This window comes from Bos mutus, chromosome 15 (genome assembly GCF_027580195.1).
Source record: "Bos mutus isolate GX-2022 chromosome 15, NWIPB_WYAK_1.1, whole genome shotgun sequence".
In the NCBI taxonomy this organism is placed as follows: domain Eukaryota; kingdom Metazoa; phylum Chordata; class Mammalia; order Artiodactyla; family Bovidae; genus Bos; species Bos mutus.
The window spans coordinates 29,950,238-29,969,478 of NC_091631.1; the positions used below are offsets into that span (position 1 = coordinate 29,950,238).

Below are 19,241 nucleotides of genomic sequence, written 5' to 3' on the forward strand. Positions count from 1 at the left end.
GCCATGTTCGGAGGTATAGACAGGTTTTCCACAAGCTGAGATGTAGGGAGAGGGCCGGGAGATGTAGGCAGGAAGAAGTGGTGTGAGCAGAGGCTTGGAGGCAGGGCTGCTGAGTCCATGCCCAGGCCTGGGACTGATCTTCTGGTCTTGTAGGGTCAGAGGTCAGTGGCAGCATCCCAGATGGGCTTCAGCTACAGATTGGAGCTGGGGCTGCTCTAAGCTGTACAGGCACTGAGTGGTCAGGACTCGCTGGTTTTCGGTCACTCTGTGGGCACTGCCCCGTCCCCCGGAATTTCCAACATCTGTGCCTTCCGGATGCCACTTCTCCTTTCCTGGGCTTGGCCCTGACTCAGCATGGCCCTGGTCCCCCGTGGCAGGCAGAGAGGGGGATCAGCTAGGAGGCTTCCTGGAAGAGATGTCTAGAATGAGATTGGGAGGCCCATGGGGTCCCCTTGCTCCGCTTTCTTGGCATACAACCCTTTTCCTACAAACACTTTGCTGGGAAAGGAGCCCTTAGCATCTGTTCCTCTCTCCCTTATCACTATGGTAACAGGGCCATCAGAAATGTGATCACATTTCCTTTTGGATGGAACATCAACTCAGAGCTGTCTGGATCCTGAGTTGTAGCCAATGTGAGGAGGCAGATCTCAGAGAAGCCCTGGGATCCCGGCTGTGGCCTCGTTTGCTCCTGGTGGTTGAGTTTGCCACTGTGGTGCTGTACTTCCTGGGTGAACATCCTAGCTGTGGGACCAAGAACAAATTACTTCCTGTCTCTGTGTCTCAGTTTCCTCATCTGTAAAGTGGGGATAGCAAGAAGCCCTGCCTTAGGGAACCCTTGTGATGAGTAAATGAATGAATCCACTTAAAGCTCCTGGGAAAATATACATACACACACATACTTAATAAGAATTAAGTAATCCAGGTCTTCATTTATTAATCTGCTGAGTGCTGGGCACACAGTAGTGAAGAAGGAGGGTATGGCACTTCTCTTAAGGAACCCACATGCTGGGGAGCCGGCCTCAGGAAGGGCAGGTCCCTCACAGGTGATCAGGATGGTGGTGGGGAAGGACTAGGGGCCAGAGATGAGAGGGCTGATGCTGCCTGGGTTCTGAGGATGCTCTGTTGCCATCAGCTTTGCCTCAGTGCTGGCTCTCATTCCTGGGGGAGGCAGGGAGCCAGGCCGACATAGCCCTGCTTGGCATTGGAAGGGCAGAGGCTGTCCCCCCTGCTCTGAGCACGTCTGATTGATCCTGACCCAACGTCTAAGAGCTCTGCTCTCAGCTGATCACAGGCCAGGCCTCCAAGGGTCCCTTCCTAGTAGAGTCTGGGAGACTGTGTGTGATCGTCTGCCCATGCCCTCGGGCCTGCCTTTTATTTGCTTCCCTCTTGACCCTATTGGCCAACCTGTCCACCTGCCTATCCACCCACCCGCCCATCCAACGTGCTCTTGTTGCTATCTCAGCCAGGCCCTGTACTAGGTGGGCTGTGGGGAGAAAGAGTCAAGATCAAGGCTGCCCTTGCCCTAAAGAGATTCACGGTCACACTGAGGAGACAGCCTAGTACAGTGCTCATTGTAGGGGGAGTCTTCACAGGTCCAGCTAAACTCCTAGCCTAGGCCCACTTGGCATCAGATTCTCTGAGAAGCATAGAGAGGGAAGACCTGGCCACCAGGACAGCAGTGCGTCTACCTCTGCTGGAGGGTCTTCCTGGCAGTCACTGCCGCCGTCCACACAGCTGTCTGGGAGCCATTCTCTGTGGTCTTCCAGGGGGCAGCTTGGGGGTGGGGGATGAGACTCACAGTGGACAAGTGTGGGAGCCACCCTGGCTTGGAGACCTCTTGCTCCAAGGAGCCAATATGTCTTCTAGCAACCTAGCAAGTGTGGCTTCAGGTCCTTTGCACAGGCTGTGCCCAGTAACAAGCCACCACACTCTGGGAAGCCCAGAGCTTCAGCTTCTCCCCCAGATCAAGAGATCACTTAGAGTTTCTCCCAGTCCAGGTGCAGTTCGGCACTCAAGCCACTCTTGCCAAAGGTAGTGTCGCCTGGGAGCGTGGCTGACATACCACCTTTACCAGGTTTCTAGGGAGAAAGAGTTTTGTCCATTCTTTACCTATGGAGAAGAAGACGATAGGGTTCAGGGTGATGTAGAAGTAGCCACTGCGTGTCCTAAGAAGCATCCAGACTCTGGCATCAGAGTTCAGGTCTGGCTTAGATGCTAGCACAGTACCTGGCACAAAGGAAGGCGTTACTACAAATCGGGTTACTTGGAATAATTCACCTAAAAGCTCATCACAGAGGATAACATGCGCAGGGCCTAGGGGAGCAGGAAGGAGGGGTCAGGAAAGACTTTGAGAAAAGGGGCATTGAGTGAGAAGTTAAAGAATGAGTAGATCTCAGTGCAAAGAAATAGAGGAAAACAATACAATGGGAAAGACTAGAGATCTCTTCAAGAAATTAGAGATACCAAGGGAACATTTCATGCAAAGATGGGCACAATAAAGGACAGAAATGATATGGACCTAACAGAAGAAGATATTAAGAAGAGGTGGCAAGAATACACAGAAGAACTGTACAAAAAAGGTCTTCACCACCCAGATAATCACGATGGTATGATCACTTACCTGGAGCCATACATCCTGGAATGCAAAGTCAAATGGGCCTTAGGAAGCATCACTACGAACAAAGCTAGTGGAGGTGATGGGATTCCAGTTGAGCTACTTCAAATCTTAAAAGATGATGCTGTGAAACTGCTGCACTCAATATGCCAGCAAATTTGGAAAAGTTAGCAATGGCCACAGGACTGGAAAAGGTCAGCTTTCATTCCAATCCCAAAGAAAGGCAATGCCAAAGAATGTTCAAACTACCGCACAATTGCACTCATCTCAATTGTTAGTAAAATAATGCTCAAAATCCTCCAGGCCAGGCTTCAACAGTACATGAACCGTGAACGTCCAGATGTTCAAGCTGGTTTTCGAAAAGGCAGAGGAACCAGAGATCAAATTGCCAACATCTGTTGGATCATCGAAAAAGCAAGAGAGGTCCAGAAAAACATCTATTTCTGCTTTGTTGACTATGTCAAAGCCTTTGACTGTGTGGATCACAACAAACTGTGGAAGATTCTTAAAGAGATGGGAAAACCAGACCACCTGACCTGCCTCCTGAGAAATCTGTATGCAGGTCAGGAAGCAACAGTTAGAATTAGACATGGAAGAACAGACTGGTTCCAAATTGGGAAAGGAGTACATCAAGTTGTATATTGTCACCCTGCTTATTTAACTTATATGTAGAGTGCATCATGAGAAACACTGGGCTGGATAAAGCACAAGCTGGAATCAAGATTGCTGGGAGAAATATCAGTAACCTCATGTGCAGATGACACCACCCTTACAGCAGAAAGCAAAGAAGAACTAAAGAGCCTCTTGATGAAAGTGGAGAGTGAAAAAGTTGGCTTAAAACTCAACATTCAGGAAACAAAGATCATGGCATCTGGTCCCATCACTTCATGGCAAATAGATGGGGAAACAGTGATAGCCTTTATTTTGGGGGGCTCCAAAATCACTGCAGATGGTGACTACAGCCATGAAATTAAAAAGACACTCCTTGGAAGAAAAGTTATGACCAACCTAGACAGCATGTTAAAAAGCAGAGACATTACTTTGCCAACAAAGGTCCGTCTAGTCAAAGCTGTGGTTTTTCCAGTAGTCATGTGTGGATGTGAGAGTTGAACTATAAAGAAAGCTGAGCGCCGAAGAATTGATGCTTTTGAACTGTGGTGTTGAATAAGACTCTTGAGAGCCCCTTGGACTGCCCCTTGGACTGAAAGGAGATCAAACCAGTCCATCCTAAAGGAAATTAGTCCTGAATATTCATTGGAAGAACTGATGCTAAAGCTGAAACTCCAGTACTTTGTCCACCTGATGCGAAGAACTGACTCATTTGAAAAGACCCTGATGCTGGGAAAGATTGAAGGCAGGAGGAGAAGGGGATGACGGAGGATGAGATGGTTGGATGGCATCACCGACTCAATGGACATGAGTTTGAGTAAACTCTGGGAGTTGGTGATGGATAGGGAGGCCTGGCATGCTGCAGTCCATGGGGTCTCAAAGAGTTGGACATGACTGAGCAACTGAACTGAACTGAGATCTCTGATCAGAGACCAGGGAGCAAGGTATTCCTGGAGGAAGCAAGAGCAGGAGCCAAGGCCTGGCATTGTGTTCATGCCCAGCCCTTCCTTGCTTTCTTGGTGGTCACACACTCTCAGCCACTGCCAGGGACACTGGGCAGTAGAGAGGCTGAGGTCAGCGGTGGGGAAAGTGGCCCACTGCTCGTGTGCTCCTTCTCAGCCCCTGCTGGACACTGGCAGAGATGGCAGTTGGTGCCAGGCTTCCAGGGCTCAGGCAACTGATCCGGCTGGTGGTCTCTGCCTCGTGTGTTGGCCCGTGACACGCCACGTCTTGTTTAATCCTCCAGCCATCCTGCCACAATGGTTTGGTAGTCCTCAGTTCACCAAAGAAGAAACTGAGGCTCAGAAAAGCTAGGTGCTTGCCTCAGGGCACACAGGAACTGAGACCGAGGCAAGGCTCAAACCCATGTCTCTGATGCTGAAGCCCTTTGGAGACACTCAGCCTGCAGGGAGCAGTGTGATCTGTGCTGAGACAGACAGACAGACAGGAGCCTAGTGGCTTTGGGAGCCCAGGTCTTGGAGTCTGGAGGGCTTCCTGGGGCAGGGGTAGCAGAGATAAGAAGCAGGGAGTGTGGTGGGTTCAGATGAGTTTGAGGGATCTGAGGGACCTAGAGGACGATGAATATCCAAGACAAGAAAGAAGGTGGTCGTGAGCCAGAGATCCACGACTTGTTGCCTCAGGACTTGGTTTCTGAGGCTCTGGTCTGTGCCCTTGGCCTCGATGCCCATTTCAGTCTTGTCTCGTCCATTCTCAGACAAACGCCTTCTTCATAAAAGCTCAGGTCCAACCTTCCCTGATTCCCTAGGCTGGGAAGCAAACTGCCTCCCACCCCCTTCTAGTCTTCAGCCCTCTTTTAGAGTGGAGACCCAGTAGGTACGTGTGGCTAAAGGTTAGCACTTCGGGGCCAGTTGACCCTGCCCAGCAGTGCAGGGCTAGCTCATGAAGCCAAGGAAGGCACCTGCTTTGGGGAGCCTGGAGGGTTTGGGCAGGGGAGTGAGGCAAGGCAGGCTTATCTCTGAGTGTGTGGAATGAATGAGTTGTGCCGCAGCTCAGGGGAGCTTGGGGCTCGATGAGTTTCAGTCCTGGCCCTGTTGCAGTGTTGCTGACTCAGTGACTCAGCCACACTGAGGTTGATGCCCAACTTTTGGTCTGTTCCCAGCCTTCCCTCCAAGGAAGAGGAGGTACTATCACCACCATCACCGCCCCCTCCCCAACTGGAGCCTGTGGAGCCCCTGGCCACTTTCCCCAGGGGGCCTCCTCAGCCCCTGTCTGCACCTTGCAGCCCCCCAGAGGTCCCTCCGAAGCCCCACCGCCTGCCCCCGGAGTTTGGTAAGTGCTGTAATGCAGCATGGGACTTGGGGAGGGTAGCCTGGGTTCAGGGCTGAAGAGTCTATAAGGATGCAAGGATCACACTCCCCTTTGTCCTGGGCCCTGCCACTGACCCACTGTGTGGCCCTGGACAGGTAAGCATCCTTCCCTTCAGCCTCTGAATGGAGACAGCACCCAGCTCTCTAACCGACTGGCTGTTAGGTGGGGACAGATGGCAGACTTCTTGAGTTACTCATGGTTTAAAGTCTAGGACTATTTTCCATGGTCATGGGCAGTTTGCTTTTCCTTGGCTTGTCCACTTTTCTTGAGTCTCGATTCTTGGTTTTGTGTTTTTTTTTTTTTTAACCTTTTTAGGAGAGTCCCTGCCCTGACCCCCGAGCTTACTGCCTAGTTAGACCTCCCTGTGGCAGCCTGGCCTCTCCTTCGGCAACCCCCTAATTCTGTCCTGTGAAGCCTCGAGAGTATAAATAGCACTTCCTGTCCCTTGTGTCTTGTTTTGAAAGCCAAGCCAGAGTCGGGGCAGGGGTCACTCATGGGCTGGGGGAGGCCTGGTTTCCTTGCCTCTGAGTCTCTCCCACCCGTCTACCTCCCCAGATGACTCTGACTACGATGAGGTCCCAGAGGAGGGGCCGAGGGCCCCAGCTGCCGTGATGACCAAGAAGGTAGGGCAGGCGGTGGTTAGGGTTTAGGCTGTCTGCCTGTCAGCATGGAGGGTGGGCCACCCGCTGCCTTTCAGACCCTGGGGACCACCTGATAGAGAGTGGGCAGCCGACTCCCTGGAGAGTTCCCTTCCTCTTCTCTGTCCAGCTGTGCAAGGGACTGGGGACTCTGGTTTGTGGCTCCTGATCTAGTCTTAAGCTACATCTTGGATGGCTGTGTGACCGCCTCTTTCCCTCTCTTTTGGGGTATCTGTCCCTGTGTTTGTCTGTTTCACTTTCTGTGTCCCTGTCTCTCTTGAGTGTCTTAACTTTCCATCCATGTCTTTATCTCTTTATCTTTTTGTCTTTGTCTCTGACCTGGGCCTCTGCCTGCACTGGTTTTCTCTGTCTATGTGACCCCATCTCCTTGGGTCCCTGGGTAGTCTGCCGGGGGCTGGGGAGGAGAGGTGGGTGAGGAAACAGAAGTGCTGAGTTGTGTGGGCACTGGGCCTGGACAAGAGAGGGGTGTGGCAACCCTTGGTGGTGTGATCTCGGGCTTGAAGGAGAGCGTGACACTGAGTGGGTCTGGGGGGCAGGAGGAGCCCCCTGCGAGTCAAGTCCCACGGGCCGTGCGTGTGGCCAGTCTGCTGAGCGAGGGGGAGGACCTGTCTGGAGATGACCAAGGGGATGAAGATGAGGATGACTATGCCTACGAGCATGTCCCCAAGTAAGTGTCCACTCCTCTAGGGTTGTTCTCCCAACTCGCCACCCTCCTTCCCCACGCCCAGCCTGTTCTCTCCATCTCCGCCCCAGCCCTGTGGGAGTCCCCACTCTGGCCCCTTCATCCCCTCTCTTCTCCCCACAGTGGTGACTGGCACACCAGCAGCCTGAGCTCATCTTTGCCCAGCAGCCTCCTGACCCCTGAGCTTCCCCCGCACCCCATGGACGGGCTGCCCGTGGGCCCCACACCCACCCCACTGGTCATCAAGGCTGGCTGGCTGGACAAGAACCCCCCGCAGGGGTGAGTGAGGCCTGTTGGGTCGTGCTGGTGCTCTGCATGGGATGGGCTTAGTCTAGTATATTTAGTATCACGGGTCGGAAAACCAGAAGGGACAAGGTTATTTGAGCAGGTCTCCCTCTAGGTAGACTGTAACTGCCTATCATCCCCACCAGATTTATGTATTATTACCCTTAAAACTGGGAAGTCCTTTTCCTGGTGGTCCAGTGGGCAAAACTCTGTGCTCCTAAAGCAGTGGGGACAGGTTCAATCCATGGTCAGGGAACTTAAGAATCCCCCAGGCTGCATGGCATGGCCAAAAACAAAACAAGAAAAACTCCGAGAAGTCCTACTTTGAGTCCGATTTCATTCACTCTTGCTATAGGTAAAGTCCATTTTCTTCTCCATGATCATTTGGGATCCTTCCTGCCTTCGATCTGGCTGTTTCTAACTTTGTATGTGACTGCCACAGGGGGCTAGGGTGATCTTGGAACTGCTCCCTAATTCCCAGTCCTTTGCTCTGTTGTTGTTCTGCGTCTCCCTCTCCAGATCTTACATCTATCAGAAGCGATGGGTGAGACTGGATGCCAATCACCTGCGATACTTTGATAGTAACAAGGTGAGGCCTGTTAGTCCCTGACATGACCCTGCTCCAGCCTGAACCATGATACCTACCAGAGTCCCTGCCTAGATGAGTCCTCACCAGAGCTCTACTCCGACTCCATGGACTGTGTTCTCCTGGCCCATTGACCAGCCGTGGCCTTGGCCCGGGTTGGTATAGCGACTGTCACTGACCACCTGTGGGAGATGGGACTGCTACCTTCATTTCAGCAGAGGTTGAGGGGGTCACAGAGAGGCTGGGCCTCTGTGGTCCTCACCCCCCTAGTCTGGCTCCTCTCTCTCCCCTAGGATGCCTACTCAAAGCGCTTTGTCCCCGTGGCCTGCATCTCCCGAGTGGCTGCCATTGGGGACCAAAAGTTCGAAGTGATCACGAACAACCGGACCTTTGCCTTCCGGGCAGAGAGTGATGGTAGGGAGTGGGGTGGAGAGAAGACTGGCAGTTTGGCCTGAGAAGTTGGGGAGGAGAACCAGGGAACATCTGCTCCCCCCATATCAGACCCAGAGAGGAGTCAACCCTCTGTGAAGTAGAGGAGGGGAGGGCCCTCTCTGACCAGCTTTGTGCTTGAGACACCACTGAGTCCTCAGCACCACACATCCCCATTTCAGGGGATACAGGCTCGGAGAGGCCAAGGGCCTTGCCCACCCTAAGTGGCACAGCTGGGATCGGAGCCTGAGCTGGTCCACATCAGAGAACTTGGAGATGAACAGAGACAGGAGGGCTGGTCTGGGTGGGCTTTCTGGCAGTTGTGTTGCCTGAGGAGCTTGGAGTGGGGAACCCCGAGGAAACCCCTGCCTGTGTGAGCTCAGGCTTCCTTTTGCCCGCAGCGGAGCGGAAGGAGTGGATGCAGGCCCTGCAGCAGGCGGTGGCTGAGCAGCGTGCCCGGGCCCGCGTGTCTAGTGCTTACCCATTGGGTGTTCAAGGCTCAGAGCCCCATGACCATGCTGGCAGCCTGGAGCTACGTGGCTTCAAGAATAAACTCTATGTGGCCGTGGTCGGGGACAAAGTTGAGCTTTACAAGAATCTGGAGGTGTGACTGGTCTGCCAGGCTGCTGAACCTTTCCCTTGTCCCCTGCCCACCAAGTCCCTTAGTCCCGCCTTTCACCCACTGGGTCCTTCAGCCACAGCCCTCCGCCCTGGTCCCTCAGGCCCACCTACTTGGTCCTCAGCCCTCCCCTTGCCCTTTCCCTCTTCTCCTGACTCAGCCCTTTGCCTGCCGCCTCATCCTGCCGCTTGTTCTGACCCCTTCTCCCACCTGGTCCCTGAGCGTTACCCTCCCATCACCACCCTGGCTCTTGTATTGCCTATTTATTGCAACATGGCCTCTGATCAAGGTCTGTTTACTCATGCCCAGATTCCTGAGCCCTCCCTTACCTCCTTCCTGGGCACTTTCTAGTCCCTAAAGTCCCACTTCCCCTTCCTCTCTCCCCTGTCCCTGGGTCTTGCGCCCCACCCCCCAGCCTTGCCCTCACCCTTTCCCACCTACTACCAGGAGTACCGCCTGGGCATCGGCATCACCTTCATTGACATGAGTGTGGGCAACGTGAAGGAAGCGGCCGACCGGCGCAGCTTCGACCTCACCACCCCCTACCGCATCTTCAGGTGAGCCTCCCACCCCTTGCTCACCTGCATCCTCACTCCCTGATCGTATTTTCTTCTTGCATGTGGAGGAAGCTGCCCCTGCTTCTGGGTTCCTTTTCTCCCCTCTCTTCCCAGCCCTGCGCACCTTGCTGGGCCTTGCCCTTCCCTTGCTGACCTGCTCTGATCCCTTCCAAGAAGTCTCACATCCACCCTCCCCGCCCCCAGTCCATCACCGTCTCCCCTTCCCTGCCACACTGCTCGTGTATGGACTTCTGCGCCGCCCACTCACCCTGCTGTCCCCAGCAGCCTGCCCTGCTCCCCTCACAGGTGCTTGTCTGTCACTGACAGTGGCTTGAGATCCAAAGCTGCTCCTCACTCCCTGTCTCGTGCCCATCCTGTGTGCTGCTCCCTGAGCCTCCAGGACTCTTCCAGCTTGGTTTCCTCTGATCTCAGCTGCCCATCAGTGATCTGTCTCTGTTCTCCGTCCTCTCCCTGGAGAAAATTGCCCACTCCTAGACCTTCAGTCACCTCCTCTGAGGTTCTGTGCCGTGGCCTGGATTCAAATGCTTTGTATCAGTCAGCTCAGCTGCCGTGATAGAATACCACAAACCCCAGATCTTAAACAACAGGTTCATTTTCTCACAGTTCTGGAGGCTGGAAGTCCAAGGTCAAGATGCTGTCAGGGTTAGTTTCTGGCGAGGCCTCTCTTCCTGGCTTATAGGTGGCTTCCTCCTCCTCCCTGGGTCCTCAAAGGCCTTTCCTCTGTGCACATAGAGAGAGGGATGTCTGGTGTCTCTTCCTCTCTTTATAAAGTAGCCAGTCTTGTCGGCTCAGAGCCCTGCTCTTACAACGTCACTTAACCTTAATTACCTCCCTTAGTGGCCCTATTTCCAGATGCAGTCACACTGGGGTTTGAGGCTTCAACCTCTGAACTTCAGGGGACACAATCAGTATAATATCCTGGGCCCATCACTGGGTCACTGTGTGACCTGGACACATCATGTGACCACTCTGTGCCTCAGTTTCCTTCTCTGTGAGCAGGATCACGGCCGTCTCTGTAAAGCCATTATTGACACAGAATCACCATCCCTCCACGTTGTCTTTTTTGTCCTTAGTCAGATCTTCGCTGCCTCCGGTGGCTCTTTCTCCTGAACTCTAGATCTGCATGTCTAATAGTTCTGTGGACATTCCCCGCTTAGTCCCTCCTCAGCTCACTGCTCCTCCCTGGCCCCCGTCTCCACCCACGGGGACCCTGCCTCTCCTGCTCACTGCTGGGCAGACCTGTCATCACCCCTCCCTTCCTTCCATCACGTTTCACCTCTGTGTGGCCCCTCTCCTGCAGGCCCTAGGCCTGTGGGCCTTCTGGCCTGGCTCCTGCTTCCTCACCCTTTGGCTGTCTATCTGTGACCACCAGAGGGTTCTTTTTCTTTTTTGAAAGCCAAGTTTGCATTTGTCCATTTCTTACATTCGTAGTCATCTTTGGTTGACATCTGTGGCCAGAGATTCTTTGCCATCCTCCTTAACCACCACGTGACTAGTGGACACTTCCTCTGGAGTTTTCCTTTCCTGTCAGTTTTACAGAGCCTTGCCCATTTCTCTAGTTCCTTGTTGTCATGAACTTTAATTCAGTTGATTTGGTATTCAGCACCAAGGGCCTCCACCAGCCTGACACACGTGGGCTCACAGTCAGATGTAAGTACACAGAGATGGGCTTAGCACTTGGCTAAAGCCTTGGCATTTTGCAGATTCAGTACACTAGGATTTAATGGATGAGGGTGGTCTTCACACCTCTCGTGTTGACGTGTTGGCATCTATTCCATCTCCAGCAGCAGTACCTGCCTTGGCCATGGCAGTGGGTTACGGGTGAGCTGAATCTTGAGTGCACACGTGAGACTTGGTGGCAATAGGGAAGGAGCAGAGGGAAAAGATCTCTGTACCCCCTGAAACCTGCTGCTGCTTCTGTGTTGTCCTCCGGGTGCACTTTGACCTCCTCTGCAGCCCGCTCTGTCAGCTTCTTTTCTGCCAGTACGCCCACTGGAATGCCCTGTGTACCCTCATGTCCCTTTGCACGTGCTGTTCCCTCTGTCTTGAACACCTTTCCACCTCTTCACCTCACCACCCCTCTCATCTGTCAGGTCTTAGGCCCCATTTCTTCCCAGCATCACTTTCTACTCCCTGGGTGGGGCCGAGGTTGTGGGGTCCCTGTTGCTGTCCATGCCTATCCTCCCCAGGGGCCCTGGGCACCTCCCTCTTCTGACTGTCAGCTCTCAATGCATGGTTACCACCACTTCATGCTGTGCCCCCTCAGGCTGCCCCCAATCTCGCTGGGCCCCTTTCCCAACCAGTCCCCCACCCCACTCCTGTGTCCCCAGCTTCTCAGCCGAATCGGAGCTGGAGAAGGAGCAGTGGCTGGAGGCCATGCAGGGAGCCATCGCCGAGGCCCTGTCCACCTCGGAGGTGGCCGAGCGCATCTGGGCCATGGCCCCCAACAGGTTCTGTGCTGACTGCGGGGCTGCCCAGCCTGACTGGGCCTCCATCAATCTCTGTGTTGTCATCTGTAAGCGCTGTGCAGGTATGAAGCGAGCAGGGTGCCAGGCCAGGGCAAGACAGGGCTGGGGTGTCCAGAAGGCAGGTGGTCTGTCTGGCTGGAGGGGCTGGAGCGAAGGCAGTGTCAGAGAGCATCATTGATGAAGTGGCGCTTATGTGTAGAGCCTTTCCCACCATGATTAACCTGCATGGCAGGGATTCAACTTCTCATGTACCATGGGGACTCTGAGGCACAGAAAAGGAAAAGGGCTTCTTCGGGGTCCCCTGGCAAGTGAGTGAGTCTGGATTTGAGCCCAGGCCTGTTGGAATCCAGCACCCCAGTCACATCAGAGGAGCGGAAGTAGGCTAGGTCAGGCAGGGCTTTGCAGGCAGAGGCGGAAGCTAGTGTTTTCATCCACAGGGGGATGGAACTGTGTGCGAACTGCAGGCCTAGCCCTGGGGTCCTGCCCAAGGCCTCTCCCTGACTGCCCCCATGAGCCCTGAGGTGTGGTGGGGGAAGGGGGCTGCTCCTGTAAAGCAGAGGGCCCCCCGATGACCATGTGTCTGGCCTTCTGCTGCAGGAGAGCACCGTGGCCTGGGCGCTGGTATCTCCAAGGTGCGGAGCCTGAAGATGGACAGGAAGGTGTGGACGGAAACACTCATCGAGGTGGGGAGCCAGCTGTGTTTGGGGTCTGCCCCCCTTGGCTGTTGCCTGGGTCTCCCACCCATTTCCCCCCACCTCACCAGCCCCAGTGCCTTGGAGCTAAAGAGACCTTTGGGATCATCTAGTAGGTGGAGTTTGGAGCAAGTTGATTTTTGGCAAAGTTAGCAAACTGGTTGGTGAGCTAAGAATGTTTTTACAATTTTAAAGGTTGCTAAAAAAGAAGAAGAAGAAGAAAAAGAATATGTCACAGAGACTATCCTGCAAAGCCTAAAATATTTACTTCATTTTATCTCTACTCACGTGTGCCAGTGGGTCTGAGTCTGTCCTTTTGGGGGATACTCACACATGTACATTTGTGCCTGTGTGCTTGGGGTTGCCAGGTACTGATATGTATGATAGTCACAGGGGAAAACCTGCAAAAGGAGGCTGGGCCAGGGCCCGACCACACACCACCCTCCTTACTGCCCCAGCCAAGCTGCAGACTCCAGAGCAGTTTGGGTGTCATATCCCCTGTGACTTAGGGTTAGAACCCCAGTTTACAGAGGATACTGAGACACAGGGAGAGAAAATGACTTTCCCGGAATCACAATGTGAGTCAGTGGCTGGGACTGCTTCTGCTTTGTTCTCTGCTCTGACTCCAGCACCCCACGCAGCACCTGGCAAGCAGGCAAGCTGGGGGCCCCAGGAAATAGCTGTGGCACAAGCGATGAGCACAGTGAAAGAATGCATACCCTGAGTGTCGGAGCCCTGCGAAATCTGCCCTTACCCCTCTTCCTCTGAGCCCAGAGAGGAATGTCAGGGACAGGAGATGTTTCCATAATCCCTGTCCACCCAGTTGGCTGACAGGCTAGGCCCCCACCAGCTGTGATAGTCTTAGGAATGCAGAGTTCCAGATGTCGGACTAGGTGGGGAGATAGCAAGGCACCCAACCAGGCACCCAACCTGGGCCTCCACCTGTTAGACTGTCTGTCTCTGGTCCCATAACTGAGCTGAGGGGCTGGGCTCAGGCCCAGCGTTAGTGAGGGAGCACCCAGGGCCACCAGCAGGCCAGGCTGTCCCCTCAGCTTCCCTGATGGGAGAGTGGGCGGATGGCCTGGCTCTTCCAGCCCCTCACTTAACAACCTCAAAACCAAGGCTTTGCTAGGCATGGGCCCCAGCTGTACGTTGCCCTTCTGACCTCTTTCCTGCACCCACAGCTCTTCTTACAGCTGGGCAATGCTGCCGGGAACCACTTCTGGGCAGCCAACGTGCCCCCCAGTGAGGCCCTGCAGCCCAACAGCAGCCCCAGTGCCCGGCGGTGCCACCTCGAAGCCAAATACCGCGAGGGCAAGTACCGCCGTTACCACCCACTCTTTGGCAACCAGGAGGAGCTGGACAAGGTCAGGGCACTGGGCCCGTGAGGCCCCCTGAAACCACCCGCGTTACTCATGCCCCCATCATTCCTCACTCTGTCTCAGCCCAGCTTTCCCACTAGCTCAGAGTGAGGAGCGGTCCTGTAGGGAAACTGACGCCCAGACAGCAGAAGGACACTGCCTAAGCCACAGGGACAGTTGGGCCAAAGCAAGGAGGAGCCAGGCCTGACCCTTGGGCCAAGGCCACGTCCTCAGCATCTGTCTGCCTCCCTCCCCCCGATTCCTCTGTCTCCGCACCCCATCCTGCTCCTTCTGAATCCTGCCAAAAGGAGTGAACTTGATGGGGATGCTATTTCCTGTCAGGCTCATGAAAAACAGCTGGCTGCTCCGACCCGCCCCCCCATCCACACCCCACTCAAGATGAGGCCCCTCATGGGCCCCCAAGCTCCAGCAGACCGGGAGCCAAGCCCTGTCCCTGGTCTGGCTTGGCCTGAGTGGGAGGTAACCGCCTCTGAAGCAGGGGGGTGCCACTTGTGACCTCTGGTCAACCTTCAGCCCTTCCCCCAAGTAGCCCCACCCAGTCAGGCTGAGTCCGGTTGGAAGCCCAGTGGGAGCCAGGCCTCCACCTCCCAGGAACCCAGGCGTTCAGCCCCCAGCCCAGCCCAGTCTAGCCGCCAGCCAGGAGGGGCGGCAACTCCCATTGGCTGGGAGGGATGGGCAGGCGGTGAGGAATTCAAATGTGGGAGGAATGCGCTACAAAGCACCCCCCCTGCCCTTCCTCAAGGCAGAGGGAGCTTGAGATCCTCTAGAGAACAGGCCTGGTGGCTGACGGTCCCAGGGGGCTGTCGGCAGGGTGAGGCCTGGATGGCTAGAACCCCTAAGGGGATGCCCCTCCCCGCTCGCTCCCTTTGCCCTTTCTTTTCTCCTCTTGTCAGTCTTCCTCCCTTGCTTCTCTTTCACTCTGAGGGTGGGCCCTTGACCTGGGTGGCTCCTTCCTCTTCCTCCCTCACCCCTGCATGACACTGTCCCACTGGCCCCTCGCTCCGGCTCGGCCTGACCCTCCCCCCCGCCCTTCTTCCAGGCCCTGTGTGCCGCAGTCACCACCTCAGACCTGGCTGAGACCCAGGCACTCCTGGGCTGTGGGGCTGGGGTCAACTGCTTCTCAGGGGACCCCAAGGCCCCCACGCCCCTGGCTCTTGCCGAGCAGGCGGGACAGACACTGCAGATGGAATTCCTTCGGAACAACGGACCACAGGTGAGTGGGACTGTTCACCTCAAGGGATGGCACCTCCCTGCTGCCAGGCTCAGGCCCTTGGGAGGGGATGGATGCTGGTTGTTGGGTGCCAGTGGAGGGGTATCGCCCTGTGAGGTCTGGTTCATATACCACTTGAGCTGTCACTGCAGCTTTTCCAGGGGTCCTGGTGCAACAGTGTGTGTATGACATTTACATGACTTTTGGGCATTTGTGCCTCTGGCTTCCCCTTCATACACGTGTCTCTTTGTGTTTCTGTCTCTGCATCTCTCTTTATGTGTTTGTGGGTCCCTCCCTGGCCCACAGTGTGGGACCTCTGGGCAGCGTCCATGAGCCCGGGTCTGTGTGTCTCTGAGCTGCTGTGGCTTTGCTTCCTTGCACCTGGGGGTGTTGAGGGCCTCAGGGTTTGTGTGTGTGTGTGTGCAGAGCGTGTCTGTGTTGCTGTGTATGTGGGGGGTGTACTGCATTTCCTGTGTGCAGAGGGACTCACCCGGGCAGCCCTGTCTGCCGCTCTCTGGGTGGGGCTCTGTTGCAGTTGGGTTGGGTCCCATTTGGCTCCCAGTCTCGGGGTAGCTGAGAAGCGGGTGGTGGGGGTGAGCGTCGCTGGTCATGGCCCAGTACTAGCCTCTGGGGCTACATCGTAGGACCGAGGGTGGAGCCCGGCGGCCAGGACTGGGCTCAGGGCCATGGGTGGGTGGGGCGCACTGGGCTGGAGGGAGCCCAGGTGTCCGGGAAGGCACAGGAGACCACCCAGCTGGCTTGGGCTTTGGGACCGCTGGGAGCAGGGCTGGAGCCAGGCTGCTTCCTTAGGCTTTGCATTGTCTGAGACAAGCTCCCTCTGGGGATTGTTAGAGAGTTTGCTCCAGGCCCCCCTCATTCTAGTGTGCTGGCCCTGTGCTTCCAACAGGAAGAGCTGGGCTGGAGAGTCAGGGAAGCTCCCTGGAAGGAGAGGTACTGGAGCCAGGCCTTGTGAGTGGGACGGAATTTACACAAAGTGGGAAAGGTGGAGAAAGGTTTAGGCAAAATCCGGAATGCGGCAGTAGGAGCCCAAGGGTGCTAGTCAGGGAGCAGTGCTAGGGAGCAGGGGTGGGTGAGTTGAGTGCCAGCTTAAATACCCAGTCCAGGTGGGGGTGAGAGGGGACTCCCTTGGATAGTGACCAGCCACTCTTTCCCTCCCTTCCCCAAAGAGGCACCTCGGCTGGATTCAGTGAGGCCCCTGGAAAAGCACTACTCGGTTATCCTGCCAACTGTGAGCCACAGCAGCTTCGTCTACAAGACTGCTTCTGCAGGGAAGCTGCTGCAGGACCGCCGGGCTCGGGAAGGTGGGTGCCAGGACCCCGCCCTGGCCATGGCATTCTGGCATGGTGGCAGAGCCAGAGAAGCCAGAGCTGGCCAGGCTGGGGGACCCCCTGAGGGTGCCGAGTGCACTCTGGTCTAGTCACCCTGCAGGGTGTCCTGGGTGTGGTCTTGGGTATACAGTGAGTGCTTAATAAATGGGCTGATCCGGTGAGAGTGGAGCATGGCACTGCAGAGTGAGTCACTTCCAGAGTTTCCTTGAGCTCAAAGAAGCCCTTTATTGAGCACCTACCAGGTGTGGGCCCTGTGCTGGGGCAGCTGGTATTTGGAGTACTTGGATGTTGGGAAGTTTAAAGACTGAGCTTAAAGGTCTGTCATCTCTCTCCTTAGCCTTCCGTTTGCTCCCATCTCTGAGTACATTCTGAGTACAGTCCTTATTACCAATGCCTGCAAGGATGCGCACATCGGCTGCCCCACCCCATTAACTTGCTGACTCCTCTCCAGCTTTACTGGCCTCCTTGCTGCTTCTTAAACATACACACTCACCAGACCCTTTGTACTTGTGGTTCCCTCTGCCCAAAGTGTGTTTCCCTAAATATCTGCATGGTTAGTCCCTTACTTAAAAAGAGATCTCTTTCAGTGTCACTCCGTGAAGACTTTATTCCCAGCCACTTAATCCAAAATAGCAAGCCCTTCTTACCCTACTTTCACACTACTTACCTGACCTTAATTTGTCTATTTCTGAGTCTGTTTATGGTTCTCTGTGGGCCTGTGTGCTGCAGGGCCACAGGATGAGGAATGACTGAGGCAGGGCGGGAAGGACTGAAGGAAGCTCAGCCTGAGAGGCAGCCTCTGGGGCACACCGCCCTCAGAGGGCAAATGTCATGTCCTCCTAAACAGGATGAGAGACTCTGCTGTGTGAGCACTGTTGAGGCCGTTGCTCACTGCATCCCTCAGCACCCCCAGAGGAAGCTCTCCAACTCCCAAACAGATTTCTTGAGAACTCTGTGCAGCTCACCACCTCACTGCCTCTGGGGCACTGCCCCTAGTCTATTTCCCTCTGCTCGGCAATATCATTTATGTAACTGCCTGACTCATCCTTTTTTTTTTTTGCCGTGGATGCCAGGAAGCTCTGAGCCTATGTGATGCTCAGTGCTATGAATTCTACGAGCCTGCGTGACCTTGACAGTCTGTATTTTTTCCTGCTTTCCTGGTCCAGACTCCCATTTCTGTTCCTTTATGGGATCGTGTCAGTCTCCTTAGATCCATTATAGGAGGAAGCAGAGTACAGAGCAGTAGGTCCTGCTGGCAGAGGAGGGTGGGGCATGGGGGTTACGTTACAGAAGTCTTCCTGGGCATTTGGGCTGGCCTTGGAGGGTGGGAGGGTGTGGGTAAAGGAAATAGGGCGAGCAAAAGCAGGGAGTGTGGGATGTGTATCCAGAGTGGTCAGAGAGGTGGCTGGAGAGGTGGGTGGGGCTGGCTTGCTGGGGCTACAGGGAGGAAGATAGGTTTGGGGGAAGCTTGTGAATTAGAGTGAAGAGGACATGAGTCAGATGGGAGTGGAGGCCCAGGGAGGATGCAGTGGTAATGTTCAGGTGAAGGTGGAGGGCTCCCTTACGGTTCCCCTGCCTGTCTTCTCCCCAGAGTTCAGCCGACGCTGGTGTGTGCTTAGCGACGGGGTCCTGAGCTACTATGAGAATGAGCGGGCAGTGACCCCCAACGGGGAGATTCGGGCCAGTGAGATTGTGTGTCTGGCAGTGCCCACTCCTGACACCCATGGGTGAGCACCCCTGGGCAGAATCACAGACTGTTATTGATGTAAGGTCCAGCCCTCCACTGGGGAGATTGGGAAACAGGCCCAGAGATGGGTGGGATCTCCCTGGAGTCACACAGCAAGCTGGTGCTATGCAAGGGCTAAACCAGGTCTCCTACGGCCCTAACCTCTTACGGGACCAGGGAAGGGTAGTCACAGGGGCAGTGGGTGGAGGTGGGCCAGTGCTTGGCAGAGTGGGCCTGAATCCTGGCCTGTGTATCAACAGTTTTGAGCACACTTTTGAGGTGTACACAGAAGGAGAGCGGCTATACCTGTTTGGGCTGGAGACCGCAGAGCAGGCTCGTGAGTGGATCAAGTGCATTGCCAAGGTGGGCCTGGGTTAAGCAGGCTGGTGTGGGGGGAGTCTGTTGGGGTGCTGGGTAGGACCCCCGGCTTTCCCGCATTATGGATCAGGGCTGGATGGAAGGCAGAAGACACAGGACCCAGGGCCAGATGTAATTTGCAGCCCTCCGGGGGTCAGGGGAAGGGGGCAGTCAGGAGACCTAGCTCAACTCTGTGAAGTAGGGCCGTGAGCCTGAGCTCCCTAGGTGCTCAGTATATGTTTACTAATGAAAGGCAGAGCCATCCTGAGATGGATAGTGCTGCTGCTGGGGGAGCGAGCGCCTTGTCCTGGAGGAAGGAGGCAGGGAGGCTGCAGAGGAGAGCTCTGCCCTGGGGACTAGAATCAGGCACCCTGTAGGGTCCCTGTGTTTTGAGGGCCTGTGACTCTTTCTCTGGTTCATTGGTCAATCATCTGGGGGCCTCCTGAGGGTCAGTCCTCAGAGCCCTGGGGACCTGGATGAACCAGTCATGGTCCCAGCTCCTCAGTGGCTCCCAGGCTGGTAGAGGAGACAGATGGGTCAAACAGCAGAAACTGTAATTGGTACTACAACAGAGGGCAAGAATGCCTTGGTGCCCCAGGGAAGGGACATCCCTAATGGTGTCTGGGAAGGCATACCAGAGGAGGGCATATCTGAATGGTATGAAATGG

The 19,241-nt window shown here is 55.2% G+C and overlaps 1 protein-coding gene across 2 annotated transcripts in view; it reads left to right on the top strand.

The window, feature by feature from the left end:
- The window catches only part of ARAP1 (ArfGAP with RhoGAP domain, ankyrin repeat and PH domain 1), a 49,197-nt gene that overhangs the window by 17,360 nt on the left and 12,596 nt on the right, over positions 1-19,241 (top strand). For both annotated transcript variants that reach the window (XM_070383787.1, XM_070383786.1), the window contains 15 exons: positions 5,343-5,512; positions 6,107-6,174; positions 6,747-6,877; positions 7,016-7,171; positions 7,697-7,766; positions 8,057-8,177; positions 8,594-8,796; positions 9,259-9,368; positions 11,720-11,919; positions 12,455-12,540; positions 13,734-13,916; positions 14,971-15,144; positions 16,331-16,463; positions 18,082-18,217; positions 18,477-18,579. In XM_070383787.1, the coding sequence (XP_070239888.1) occupies positions 5,343-5,512; positions 6,107-6,174; positions 6,747-6,877; positions 7,016-7,171; positions 7,697-7,766; positions 8,057-8,177; positions 8,594-8,796; positions 9,259-9,368; positions 11,720-11,919; positions 12,455-12,540; positions 13,734-13,916; positions 14,971-15,144; positions 16,331-16,463; positions 18,082-18,217; positions 18,477-18,579 (2,044 nt within the window). The remainder of the gene's footprint in view (positions 1-5,342; positions 5,513-6,106; positions 6,175-6,746; positions 6,878-7,015; positions 7,172-7,696; positions 7,767-8,056; positions 8,178-8,593; positions 8,797-9,258; positions 9,369-11,719; positions 11,920-12,454; positions 12,541-13,733; positions 13,917-14,970; positions 15,145-16,330; positions 16,464-18,081; positions 18,218-18,476; positions 18,580-19,241) is intronic.